This window comes from Rhinatrema bivittatum, chromosome 5, assembly GCF_901001135.1.
Source record: "Rhinatrema bivittatum chromosome 5, aRhiBiv1.1, whole genome shotgun sequence".
NCBI lineage: Eukaryota > Metazoa > Chordata > Amphibia > Gymnophiona > Rhinatrematidae > Rhinatrema > Rhinatrema bivittatum.
In genome coordinates this window covers 297,153,526-297,167,774 of record NC_042619.1, presented here as the reverse complement: position 1 = coordinate 297,167,774, position 14,249 = coordinate 297,153,526, and the positions used below count along the sequence as shown (strand labels likewise).

The 14,249-nt window shown below is 47.4% G+C and overlaps 1 protein-coding gene across 3 annotated transcripts in view; it reads left to right on the top strand.

Annotated features, from left to right (window-relative positions):
* SLC4A5 (solute carrier family 4 member 5) overlaps window positions 1-10,459 on the top strand; it is a 161,716-nt gene extending 151,257 nt beyond the window's left edge. For all 3 annotated transcript variants that reach the window (XM_029604158.1, XM_029604159.1, XM_029604160.1), the window contains 3 exons: window positions 2,099-2,263; window positions 8,519-8,586; window positions 9,507-10,459. In XM_029604158.1, coding sequence (XP_029460018.1) covers window positions 2,099-2,263; window positions 8,519-8,586; window positions 9,507-9,669 — 396 coding nt within the window. In that variant the 3' untranslated portion in view covers window positions 9,670-10,459. The remainder of the gene's footprint in view (window positions 1-2,098; window positions 2,264-8,518; window positions 8,587-9,506) is intronic.
* Window positions 10,460-14,249: the final 3,790 nt, after the last annotated feature.

Below are 14,249 nucleotides of genomic sequence, written 5' to 3'. Positions count from 1 at the left end.
GAAGGTCTGTATCATATCTCCCCTGCACCACCTCTCTTCCAGGGTACATATTTAGGTCCTTCAGCCTCTCCTTATAAGTCTTCCGATACTGACCCCACACCATTTTGGTCATCATTCTCTGGACCATCTCCATCCTGTCTCTGCTTTTTGAGATACAGGCTCTGCAACTGAACACTGTACTCCAGGTGAGGCCTAGCCAAGGACCTGTCGAAGGGCATTATCATCTCTGTTTTCCTGCTGGTTATTCCTCTCTCTATGCAGCCCAGCATTCTTCTGGCTTTAGCTATCGCTTTGTCACAGTACTTCACCATCTTTGGGTCACCAGGCACTATTACCCTTTGATTCCCTCTCTTGGTTCATGCACATCACTTTTTCACCCCCTATCACATATAACTCTTTTGGATTACCACATCCCATGACTTTGCATTTCTTGGCATTGAAACCCAGCTTCCAAATATTTGACCACTCTTCAAGTTTTCTTACATCACTTTTCTTTCTCTTCACGCCTTCAGGCATTTCCACTCTTTGCACTGGGTGCACACATACAACCTCTCACCTACAAGCAGCAGGGATGTGCATTTGTTTAAAACAAAAGTGCAAAACACAACAAATAAGGCTAATTCATTTCATTCAGGGAGCCACCAACTGAATCAGACCCACAGCCAGACAGCTTACCATTCTCTTTCTCACACACACACACACCCAGGTAGGTTTTGCATCGGGTCCGGAAGGCTACCAGCGTACCCGATTCCGCCTGCGGCCATGAAGAGGCACAGGCCCAGGAGAAGAGGAAGGTCACTGGCAACCAAGAAGAGAAGGAACCTGTTCACCCGCTGCTCCTCGTGTGCCTGCCCCACGCTATTCAAAACTTGCAGGGCTAGCACTTCCTCTGTGCTGATCTCACAATGCATGAGATCAGCATAGAGCCCATGCTGGCCGCATGTTTGAAGGCTGCCATATTCCTCTTCCTCTTCTTGGCCGCCAGCAACCTCTTCTTTCTTTGGCTGCCAGTGGAATGGGGTCTGCCGGCGGCCTCCTGGGCCTGTTCCTCTTCTTGGCCACAGGCACCCTAGCAGGACGCTTCCTTTTCTTGGCCACCAGCTGGATGGGGTTCACCGGTGGCCTCTCATCCTGCTTCTCTTCTTGGCCGCTGACAGCCTCCCGGTCCTGCTTCTCTTCTCGGCCACCTGCTAGATGCAGTCCACTGGCCTCCTCACGGGCCTCCTCATGGGCCTCTTCCTCCTCTGTCGCTGCTCTCCTGGATGTGCATGCAGTTGGTGGTTCATGGCACACCTTGTTTTAAATTTAATGGTGCCTGTGCACCACTGTGCACTGTGGATGCTATGCCCATGGGTGTGACTGTACAGAGGTTATCTAGTGTCCTCTGTTTTTTTTAGAGAAATCAGAACTGCAAGTCCCAGCAAGCAGCTGGATAAAACCAGTCAGACCACCAGAAATAGAGCCAGTTGGTGACTCTGTAATGTTTTCAGGGCCATGTCTTAGTTATTGCTACTAAGATCACACAGTAAGCCAGGAAAAACTTAGTCCACACTGACATGGTGTGGAATAAGCTGGCTCCAGTGTGGGCATTGGAGACCCCAGAGGCGACCTACTTTGTATGATAAAAACAGCTGAGAAAATGCAAGCATTTTGATTTGTCATTCTACATCATGTGACCCTGTGCTGACATTCCACGATGCACCATGTGGTATCGATCAGTGGCTGGGCAGTGTTAAAGCCCTGGTGACATCACAATGCATGTGGGCCTCACTGGGATTTCAACTAAGACAATTAAAAAATGCATTTAAAAGGAAAATTAAAGTTTAATTTCTTTTGTTTGCTATAAAAACAAATATGCTTTACTGTCTTTTTTGTTTTTGTCCCTAGGACAACACCCTTGCCTGACAGCAAACACTGCATCAAAATCCTTTAGTGCCCAGTTGTCATGTGCTATTTCGTCCGTATATCACACTTGTCTTGTTTCATTGAAGGAACGTGTGCTGAGGCTGCGTCCTGTATGCAGAAGTCCGTAGCTCATTCGCTGCTCTGTTTTTCTATCCACTTCCCATCCCTACCCCCGCTTCATTTTCATCCCAAGATCCTGGGACTGATGATGGTAAGAAAGATGCTGGACTGGGTCTTTCCGCAGCATGACCTGGCCTGGCTGGATGACATCCTCCCGGAAAGAGAGAAGAAAAAGCAAGACGACAGAAGGAAAAGAAAGAAGACTCCAGAAGAGGAGGAGGAGGAGAGTGAAGAGGAGGTAACGTGTACACCCAACGGCCAACCAGCCTTCATTAAAAACCTTTTGTGCAAAGTAGAAATGTGGTGCCTGATTTCACTCAAATTTAGGGGAAACGACGGCTCTGCACCCACCGATGGTTTATGTGCACGACCTGGACAGCAGCACTAACTGGATCTCCCCCTCTCTTTTCCTGCCAGTCCAAGTGCCCTCCTCCCTCTGTTATTACCATCCCAATGGATCCAGTTCAGACAGAACCCCCAAACGGTGCTCCCTGCGCCACCAGTAAGTAGAAACATCGAGGAGATCGTTACTACTAATATCCAGCAGCTTCCGCAAAATCGAACTAACCATCGCAAATGATTCCTCCGATTCCTGCGGGAGCTCAAGGTGGGCACCACGAGGAGCCGCTCCACCAGTGGTTCCCAAATCTGTCCTGGGGGGACCCTCCGCCAGTTGGGGTTATCAGGACATCCACAATGAATATGCAAGAGATAACTTTGCAAGCAGTGCATACAAATCTATTTCATGCATATTCATTGCGGATATCCTGTAAACCCGACTGGCTGGGGATTTCCCAGGACAGGCTTGGGACCCTCTGCCCTGCATTCATGCTATGCTTTTTGTTCACGTCTTACCACTTTCCCCCCAAAACTCTCTCCTTTCCAAAACTTTCTCCTTTCCAAGAAAAGGAGAAAGGGTCTCCAGGAAGCCCTTGTATCAGGGACTTTGCAGTTTTCTCCCTGATTTTTAGCAATTGGGTTTATTGTGATCTGGACTGGAGTATGCGAGTTGGTGCCCCCTGCCTGAATAAAAAGAAATCCACAGCTTTTGCTGCAGAAGTGGAGGTCACAACCACTGGAGCAGGATTCCTGGCCAGAGCACAACCGTGCCTGCTAGGGATGGGGGTTCAGAGTTGATGCGTACGGGGTTATAAAGGAAGAAGAGGCCTGTGAACCACCCTCACAACATTGCCATCTCACCCTAGGTCATGTGCTGCAGGTCTGTCAGCTTTTCGGGATGTCCACACTGAATATGCATGAAATGCATTTCCATGCAGTGAAGGCTGTGCCTGCAAAAACATCTCATGCATATTTTGTGTGGGTATCCTGAAAAGCTGACAGACTTGTGGCACAAGAGGACTATCCTGCCTTCAGTCAATCGAACAGGCTGATCCAATCCTAGCTTTGCCCTATGCCATGCATGCATTTGTAGTTGATTTTCATAAGGAAATCAATGGGAAAATTAAAACTACAACGTTATACATGCAATAGGACAAACCCAAGACTGGATTAGCTTGTTAAATTGAACTTAGGTTAAGCACTGACCCAATCTCTGTCCTCCTCCCAAGGCCCAGTGCAACAATGTCTGGGTTGCAGTGGGAGAAGTGCAGGGACCTGATTTCAGTGCAGGGGGAACCCTGGCAGCTATGTATGTCGTACCTTAGCTTGAGACTCCTCCATCACCAATAGCAATGAGTAGGTGGGGGTGGGGGTGGAGGCAGGCTTTGACTAGGTTAGAAGCTCGAGTGTGGAGGAAGGTGAGCCAGGCCACCCAAAAATCAACCCATCTCTGTTCTCCCCACCCCTGGCTGTTCAGCAGTATTTCTCCAGCCAGTTCTGGAATATCCCATAGCCAGTCTGGGTTTCAGAATATCTAACTATAATAATGAGGAAAGTTGCCCCTCCCTCTCCTGCACTGCTGGTGTGCAGATTGAGCTCCACCCCTTTCCTTCCCTGTAATCGCCAGCTCCACCCCTCTCTCTGTGTAGAAAACAAGCTCCCTCCCTCTCTACCTGTATTCTCCAACTCTGCTGCACGTTTCAGTTCTGCCAGTCTCTCTCTGTACTATCCAATCCACTACATATTACCACCTATCAGGCCAATCCAGTACCGAGCGGTAGGAAGAGCTGCGTTAGTGCCTACGGCACCCGCGGTTACCGCCCGCACAGTGCAGCTCACCTACCGCTCGATCCTGAACCCTAATTATATGTAAATGTAAGCCGCGTCCGAAAAGCCTTAGGCCCGCGCAACCCAGGATACTGGATAGAGCGCCTATACAGGATCCTGGGTGCGCGGGCCTAAGGCTTCACGCCACGCTGGTATCTGTCATTTCAAATGTCATTTGAAATGACAGATACCAGGAAGCGAAAAAACCAAAAGCAAAAAGTAAGTCGCTTCCCCGCTTCACTCTTCCCTCTTCCCGGAGCAAGGCTGCTTTTCGCACCCTGCTCCGGGTGGAGGGAAGAGTGAAGCGGGGAAGCGACTTACTTCTTGCTTTTGGTTTTTTTCCTTCGCCGCTGTCAGTGTGCCCCCTCCTCTCGGAGCATGGCGCGAAAAGCAGCCTTGCTCCGGGAGGAGGGGGCACACTGACAGCGTCGAAGCAACGGCGAAGACAGCGGCGAAGCAACACGAAGACAGCGGCGAAGCAACGGCAAAAAAAAACCAAAAGCAATTTTGGTTTTTTTTTTTTTTTCAAAGCGACAATTTTTTTTTTTTCCAAAAGCGACTTACTTTTGGGATCTGTCAAGATCCCAAAAGTAAGTCGCTTTTGGACGCCTGCCAACTTACTTTTCTGAAGCCATCATCAGGAACCCCTGTGATCGTAGCTCCTCCCGACGAACTCAAAGATGGCTGCCTGCACGGGGGAAGCGTACAATTGGCCGCTGAAGACGTGACTTCGTGACGTCACGTCTTCAGCGGCCAATTGCACGCTTTCCCCGTGCAGGCGGCCATCTTTGAGTTCGTCGGGAGGAGCTACGATCGCATGTGTTCCTGATGATGGCTTCAGAATAGTAAAAAAAAAAAATTGTCGCTTTGAAAAAAAAAAAACCAAAATTGCTTTTGGGTTTTTTTTGCCGTTGCTTCGCCGCTGTCTTCGTGTTGCTTCGCCGCTGTCTTCGCCGTTGCTTCGACGCTGTCAGTGTGCTCCCCCTCCTCCCGGAGCAAGGCTGCTTTTCGCGCCCTGCTCCGAGAGGAGGGGGCACACTGACAGCGGCGAAGCAAAAAAAAAAACCAAAAGTCGCTTTGCCGTTGTAGTCTCCGTGGCAGCCCCAGTCCGGACATCGGAGGGGGGCTGCAACGTTTTTTACGCTTTTTTTTTTTTTTTTGGCTTCGGGAGCAGGGGAGAGGACTGGGGCTGCCACGGAGACCGGCACCCATGATCGCCGCCGGGGCAGGCGAGCGGGGGCTGGGGGAAAGCTTTCCACCTACCCTTACCCATGCCTCTACCGCCTGGGTCAGGGTAGGCGGTAAGTTTGCAGGTTAAACGCGCGACAAAACGGCAGGGAAAACTAGCGATAGTCGGGGCGCGGGTTACGGGATGCTAGGGAATAGCTAATTCGCTCGTTTGCATGCAATATCGCGCTAATTCGCTCGTTTGCATGCAATATGCATGCCGCGGGCGGAAGGGGTTGCCCGGGCAATTTAGGACGCGGTAGGAGTAGGTTAAAGGGGATTCGGGATCGCAGGAAGGGCTAACGCGGCCGAAAACGAAGTTAAAAACGGCTTAGGAGCAGGGTAAACGCGGCCGCACTTTACAGGATAGGCCTGTATGTAAACTGAGCTCTCTCTGAATTGTGCAATCTCCTTTCTTCTACCGCACAATACAACCAAGTTCGGCCTGCACGCTCTACTATGACACTTCCTACGCTTCACAGTATTTCTTTTACTGCCGGTTTACAGTGAATGTATGTGAGATAGATTTCCATGCACTGCCTCTTTTATATGCAAATTGATCTCATACATATACATTGCAAATATCCTGAGAACCGAATTGGACAGGTGGTCACCGAGGACAGGGTTGAAAGCCACTGCTTTTGAGTGCCTGTTATGTAGGCAGCTTTCTGGCTGCTGTATTGGCTTATTTATTGGGGGGAGGGGGAATGGAACTAATGGTTTTTAATACCATTTTTATGACAGATGCTCTCAATATTTTTCAGCATTGAGCATGCAGAAAAATGTCCATCTGAGGACTGCTTCTTTAAGAATCATAGTTTAGAGAGCAATATCATTTATCTCAGTGACAGGCATTAATTAAAACTCTATCAGGATACTTTCTGCAGGGGTAACACTAAACAGATCAGGATATTAAGCATAAAAATCAAGATTCCATGAAAACTTCACCACACAGAAGCATAAATAAAATGTTTTCCATTCCAATTTGGTTTCCAAAAATTCACATTTTGCGTCATTGTTTGCCTGAGAATACTAAACGTTTTAGCCTTCCAGTAAGCACAAGTTAAAGCAGTCTGATAACAAAAATCCAATCCATGTCACAATAGCCTCATGTCACACAAGATCTTAGCCAGCTTGTTCCATAATGTCTGAATGACAGCGATTCTGACTTTGCCTGATCCTGCTACTGCTTGGCATGTGTCTGTGGTGCCCTAACCCTTGTTATGATGTTACGATGCCCTTTAGTTATGCCACAAGCTAGCACACACACACACTTACAGTATTCTTCTCCATTACAACAGTCCACCCCTTTGCAGCAGCAATCATGAGATATATCTGATCTAAAAACCAAGAGGCCGATATTCAGCTGCTATCCAGCTGATCGAGTAAGCCAGATAAACTTATCCGGCCATGTTATAGTTAGCCACATAAGTTTATCTGACTATCTCTAGAACAGCCATATAGCAGTCCTAGACTTTTCCAGCTAACAGGGTCATTCATCAAAGTGTGTTATGGCAAATGCAAATTTGTCAAATTTATTCAAAGGGGCGGGATTAATGAAAATGGTTATTATTGCACTGTGCAATACCGAATTCCGTTTCAAGAGAGTGAGAGAGCCTCTGGGGTAGCATGCCTAGCCATCAACTATTAATACTGCTATAGGAGGGCCAGCTAGTAACTCGAGGTGAGGTTCTTGTGTGGTGGTGTAGGGTTTTGGGGCCAGTTTTACATGCAGAGTGAGACATATGAACAGCACAGTAGACCTCAGTGAAGATTTGATATCATTTGGAGTGAGGAAAGTCTCACAAAGATGAGATTTCTACAGTGTTCTCTTACCCTAGCTTGATGGACTCTCTACCAGGGCACTATCAAGCTAGGGCGAGAAAACATAGAAATCTCATCTTTGTGAGACTTTCCTCACTCCAAATGACATCACATCTTCACTGAGGTCTACTGTGCTGTTCGTATGTCTCACTCTGCATGTAAAACTGGCCTCAAAACCCTACACCACCACCAAAACCTTACCTCGAGTTACTAGCTGGCCCTCCTATAGCAGTATAAATAGTTGACTACTAGGCATGCCACTCTAGAGGCTCTCTTTCCCCCTCCTCCTTCGGCAGTAGCAAAGTACAAGTATTGCAGGGTGCTATCCGTGCAAAACTTATAGCATTTTGATGAATCTAGGGGTAAGCCAGATAAGGCCTGGAAATCAGCACTTATTTTATATGGCTAACTTAGGGAAATAAGTAGCTGTTCCCCAGAATGCCTTTGTCCTGCCCCTCACCTATCCAGCTAACTGTTTAGACAGATAAAGAGCCAACTAAGTGGCAGCCGGTCAGTGCTGCAGAATTTTCAAAGAAAAGCCTTAGTAAATGACCCCCTAAGTCAGAACTTTACTGGTTAAGTGCTGCTGAATATCCATCTGCAGGTTAATTTGCATAATCTGGCTATCCTGGAAAAACCCTCGAGCAGTGGAGTTCCACCATCCACAAACTAGGGGCCAAGTCCATCTCCCCCACTGCCCACCCATCGCTGTCATTAGAGAGAAGACCCTCTGTCCTGGCCTCCCGTTTCACAGCACAACAGTGGGCCTTACCAGGCAGGTGTGCTTCACCTGGACATTACAGCAGTTCTCAGGAGCAGGGGCTGTATTCAAATGCTGGGAGCGTAAAGTTTATTGATACCATGTTTGGATTATAGGCAGTGAGATCATAGACTACAGCCCCCTTCCTTTTGGTAACAAAGACTGGCACACTGCCTGTAGTAACAAGATGATCAGAAATGGGCAGCACATCATTGTAAATGTAAAATACCTGTGTTTATTGTTAGGATTGACTTTTGGAGAGACCCATACAGGAGGTTAGCATACTCATTCCTAATCCAGTGTGTGTCACTGCCAAGTGAATCAGTTTGTGAAGGGAGGACCTTTGGCCATTCCTTGTTTTTTTAACTTGCATCCCAGTACATTGTGGGATTTTCATGGGACATCGGGAATAGGGATACTAAAAAAAAAAACTTCAAGAAGGCCCATGGCACTCCCTCCAGAAACTGCATTGTTGGTTTTCATGACTTTAACATCAAAGTGTGCCTTCTTCTCCAGGGAGGAGGTCTTCAAGCTGGAGCTATGCTTTCTGATTCCACTCCAAGTAGCCCTGATCTGGACCACAGGTAATTAGTTTAAGCAATTGTTTCTGAACTGGTCTCAGCCCTGGGACATAGGAGACCTGAGTCTGGCTCTTTTGGTTGGGGCTGGAAGGAGGTAACACCCTAATGCATAAAATCCTCCATTGATGTGCCAAACCAAAATTCTTTCAAGCTTGCCTCATGCCATACAAGCTGCAGTCTGTCTGATGTGAGTAGGGTGATGAATCCTTAGCTAACATAGTAGCCACCAGCAGGAAGCAATTGTATTATGGCGTATATCACCATTTAATTCTAGTAATATCAAAGCCAGAGTTAAAGCTATAGTCTGAACCTTTCTTCTTTCTACAACACACACAGACAGCCTTAATACCTGCAGGGTTATCTGTCATGCAGGCAACTCAGGAGTGGAGGTATGTACTGCTGTGGCCTTCAGATGGGTTAAATATTCAAATGTACCATGTAGGCAGGTGCCATACAACACCATCAATGATGTAATAAGATAAAACAGCCAGCAAACTGTAGATGGCACTTTGGTACTGAATTAATTCAGAACATTATTTTAGGAAAGATTATGAGAGGGGCACACCCCTTTCAACGGGAGGTCAGCAGCTAATGTGATCCTTCCAAAGAGCCTACGATAAATGTTTTGTCCTCATTCAGCTGAAAGCTCTTGTTTGATGATTTAGGCTAGATATTTGGATGAACTTTCTTAAGCCTGAGAGTAAACGCTAAAAGAAATTACCTTGGAAGGGGATGGAATCTCCATCACTGGCCATTATTTAGAGCAGAACATTTCCTGGGGGGGGAACAGATGAGACCAGTGACCTTGTAAGGTCCCTTCCAGCCTTATCTTTCTTGGATTTCTTTCTACTGCTTGTGGCCTGTTTTATGGAGACCCTACCTATTGTCTTAAACCATGTACTTGTTCCTTACCTGTTTTCCAGTATTACTCTTCATCTGAAGATCTCGTGCCCTTCGTCTCCTGCTCTCAGTTACACTAGACTGCCGCTGGGCACCGTGCCACAAGTGAAGATCGAGATGGAGTCAGACGATGACACAGACACAGACAGGGCCCCTAGGGACATGGGCAGCGAGACCCTGTTATAACACAAACTTGATCTAGGGCATTTACATATGTCCAAAAATTATAACATATGTTTATATGGAACTGAAGACAAAATGGTCTATATTTATTAGTTGTGGTTTTATAAGATAGAAGCATCATAGATCTCAGAGCTGTGGGGACAAAAATTAGTATGTCAAGCACAGACAATTGTAGAATTCTTTGTTTGGGGAAAAACAAAAACTCCTTATCTGATTAACTAAGAGCTAATGTGATGATCGCAATATATATATACCAGCATACCTGTGACATTGAGCTTAATCAATAGCCAGACAACTTTAAGAATGGCTGAAGACATGGCAAAGCAAGGCAGATTCCAGGCGATTGGCTTAAAGTTAGATGACTGACCAAACAGCCAGGCTGGACTAAAGCCATGGAAAAAATGCAGGTCATGGCCTGTGTTTTCAGGGGTAATGTGAAAGCGTCCCAGGGAGTGTCACTCTGCTCTCAGAATGGCCGCACCTAGGAGAGACTAGGTGTGATATATTAGCCATAGCTCACCTCTGACTTAATTCCCTTTTGTACTTCTACAACCGCGGTTAGATATGAGAGGTAACAGTTGTGATTGCTAGAAACTTATTTATATCTGATGAGGCACCCATCTGCAGTATTGCTGTAGTATTGAGCAAGCCAACTGTGGCAGACCTGCAAAGATTCGCTTGCATCTATGCATAGGAAAAGAGACTCTGCTTATAACGTGGCATGGAGTTATACATGCAGCTCTAATTTACCAGGACATTTGTTACCAAACCCCCCCCCCCCCAAAAAAAAAAAGACATTTAACGCTGTTCTGTGATTTATTTTAATCTGCAGGTGCTTTGTATGTCAATACAGTGCTAAAAGCTAAAAAAAACCTTTATGTTAACTATTTGTAAGTTAAAACAGAGAAAACCAGTTGAATCACCACTGTTTTTTTGTTGTGATGTCTCTTTTCATTCCTATGAGGATATTTACAGCTTCCCCCCACATAGCCACCCACTACAGGTAAAAAGGGTGCTGCTGTGCTGATCATTATCACACTCTTGTCCCCATCTTCTCCCAGATCTCATATCAACACAGTCCACTTGGCCCGGGGTGTCAGGGTTCTTCCAGCCGGGAGGAGGATGCAGCTCTAGGCTCACAGGGGTGGGGACCAATATACAGTCCTCCAGTCTCTCTTTGGTTGCTCTCCCAACTCTACTCACTATTTTGATGTCCTTGCTTTTGGGCACCTCCAATTGTGAATGAAGATATTGCACCCACTGGCAGGTTTTCGACAGAAATTTATTGCAACCAAAAATAGTCTGATTCACAACAATATTCTCCAATTGATCTGCTCCCAAAAATAAATCATCCAAAGGAACCTTTTTCCTCATTTCTATCAGCTGGGCCTGTGTCCCTAAGGTGGCAGACACTAGACAAGACCCAACCCCCCAGCTGTTAGAAGGTGGGCTCCCAGTGGGGACGTAGGTCGTCTTATCTCTCCCTCTCGCTGATGGTATAATCTGCACTGCGGGTAGTTCAAAATCCAAACTCTCTCCTCCTCCTCAGTGGATAGGAACTGGTGGCAACAGAATTCCTCCCCCAAAACAAAAACGTGCAGCAATTCTTCTCCTCTGCCAGGTCCCTGCTGTCCTTCCTTAGCCGAGCGGCAGGGAACCCCCAGCGCCTTATCCTGACCTCCTCAGGCAGGGGTGACAGTCCTCCTCCTCCTCAGACAGGACCAGGTTCCCAACAAGCAAAACCCTCCTTCAACTCCTCCTCTTCCTCTCTCACCAGGACAATCCCTCCCTCTACATCTGGGGGGCCAGGGCAGAGCCTCTTCCCTTGGATCAGGCTGGGGGGAACACAACTCCTCCACTCCCAAACCCAAAGAACCACATTTCTCCTCACGCACAGCCTGCTTTGAAGGAGCTGACTGACCACTGTGGGGACGTTCTGCAAACCAGTGGATCCTAGCCTAGGTCTAAAGCTAGGGACAATTTCTCTAGTGAGGGAGCGAGGTACCTTTGTCCCTTACATAAGCCTCCGGTGAGATTTTATTTCAGGGCAGTGGCTGTTAATAAAAGTGTACGCTTTTTTGAATGCTGCGACACGGGGGGGGGGAGGCTGCTGGCTTTGGATTCCCCATTCAGTCAGCTCCAGGGGGTTCTTCCAGCCGGGAGGAGGGAGGGCACCCGGGGGGAGGAGAGAAGGTGATGGCCCCTGCCGACTACCATGGAGCATCGCAGGGGATGTTTACCTAGTACCACCTGAGCAGGCGGTCCTGAAGGGGAGAAACCGAGAGGAAGAAGGCCAATCTCCCAAAAGCATGCACAAGTGAAAAATAAAATACATGAGGGAGAGAGCAGTACCGGCACTGCTGTAACACAGCCAGTCTGTTGCAGGAGAAAGCCTCACTATTGCGGCAGTGATTTATAATGAGGTGTCTATAGGCTATTTGAAAAGCTCAAGTAGCATTAGCGCAAAAGAAAGCAGAAAGTTCAGTGATCGCAACAAGGAGGGCCATTTGCTCCAAGCCAGGAGTTCATTCTGTAATCATGCTGGGCAAGTATTTGCAATGCAGAAAGGCCCTGCTACTAGAGTAGTCAGGTTTCGCGTAGTAAAAATTAAAGAAAGCCTCTTCTCCCGCCAGCCAGCACACAGGGACAAATCACCAGAAGGAAGGCGAAGCAGACTCTGCTCCAAGCAAGGCAGACCCCCTTACCCTAGCCGGCTATTTTATGTCCTGGCCCTTGGGCTGCTCCTATAACACTGACAAGCGGTCGCCATCTCGGAGATTTCTCTAGGTCTTCAAGGGCAGCATGGGACTCCCCGTGGCTCTAGCCACCATTAGCTTCTGCTATGATCTGGGATGCAGAGGGTGGCCGGGTCTAGGTACACAGCTAAATGTTAACAAACACGTATATAGCAGGTGATACCTTTTTATTGGACTAATCTAAGACACTTCTTGACTAGCTTTTGAGGGCTAAAACTCTTCTTCAGGTCAGAATTCATCCACTTGGATTCACAGACATTAATTTGAACACAGCACACACAAGTAGTAGTAGTAGCAAGCTGTGAATTCCTACTGCCGTTTAAGGAGGGGGAAGGCTTTCTTGTTTGGTGTGCATTCTCTCGTGAAGAAAGACGCCGCCACCCTAGCAGCCAGGCCGCTACGTAGCTGACCTTGCCTGCACTCTCCCACAGAGCTTCCAAGGCCAGAGCTGTGCAAATGTTACACATTGCCCTCGGTTTTCTCTACAGTAGCTCCAGTACTGCAGTGTAGGACACAGAAAAGATTATGGATACAGCTTCTAGAAAACTGGTGTCATTTTCTACTTTATGCCTTTTTCCTACTCCACCTTCCCTAGAAGATCCACCAGCTGACAATTTACATGGACTTTAATTTACACGATAAAACTCAGAGAAGCACCATCAATTTCACATTCACTGGGAGAAAACCAGGCCCAGATTTAGGCCTAGGCAACCACCTAGGGCACTAAATTTTGAAGGCGCCAGAGGTGTGCAACTGTGGTAAGGAGGAGCCTGCTCCAGTCATGCACTTCAAAAGGAAACTGCTCTGGCACTCTGGGACTTTGAAGGGGTGGTAGGGTGATAGGCGTTCTCACCCACACACTGCAGCCTGCCTATGAGAACAAAACTCTTAAATCTAGCACTGGAGCAAACATAACAGCAGCAACGGGTCAGGAACAATCCGAGTTCTCTTCTTCAGCATCTTAGTGAAGAGGACATCTTACCTTAAAATCATCTGGTCTTATGGTCACTTGTGTTATTTTTTTGTTGTTGTTTTTTTACTGAATTCCCAATAATTTGAAAAGACTCTAGCAGCATATAAGTGCTGAGTTATGCACACTACTGAAAATGACCTTCTTAAAGTCCAGAGGCATGTTGAGTAATAGGTACAAGAAACATTATTACTCCATATGTTTTCTGCATCTGCCGGCGATTCTCTCAAAGTCTACACTTTAAAAATAAGCCAGCCCAGATCCTTTTCATTTTTTATAATTAAATTCACATATACCTTCACATTATCAGTACCTAGCATGGATTCACTAGAAGTCACAAACTCCCACATCACCGTATCACTCCTGCACGCAATCTATAGCAGTTCTTCCAGCAACTCTTGCATGCCACAGGGCTCACATTTCTCTCTCACTTTCTCTGCCAAATTTATTTTTCCTGTTTGTGTAAAACACTGAGGGCCGGATTTTAAAAAGGTTACGCGTGCCGGGCCTATTTTAAAAAGGTCCGGCGACGCGCGTAAAGCCCCGGGACGCGTGTAAGTCCCGGGGCTTTCCTAAAGGGGCGGTCCGGGGGCGGGGCAGGGGGCAGGGCAGTCCGGGGGTGGGGCGGGGGCAGAGCCAGTGCCGCTGTGTCGAAGGATTGTGTTTTGGCAGCCAATATACATTTATTTTTGGCAGGCTCAACAAAACTAAAATAAAAATTTTGGGGGGCTTAGAGTAGGGCTTGGGGGAGGAATGGTTAGGGGAAGGGGTGGGAAGGTCAGGTTAGGGGGAAGGGAATGGGGGAAGGCAGTGCGGCTCAGCGCGCACAAGGTGCACAATTGTGCACCCCCTTGCGC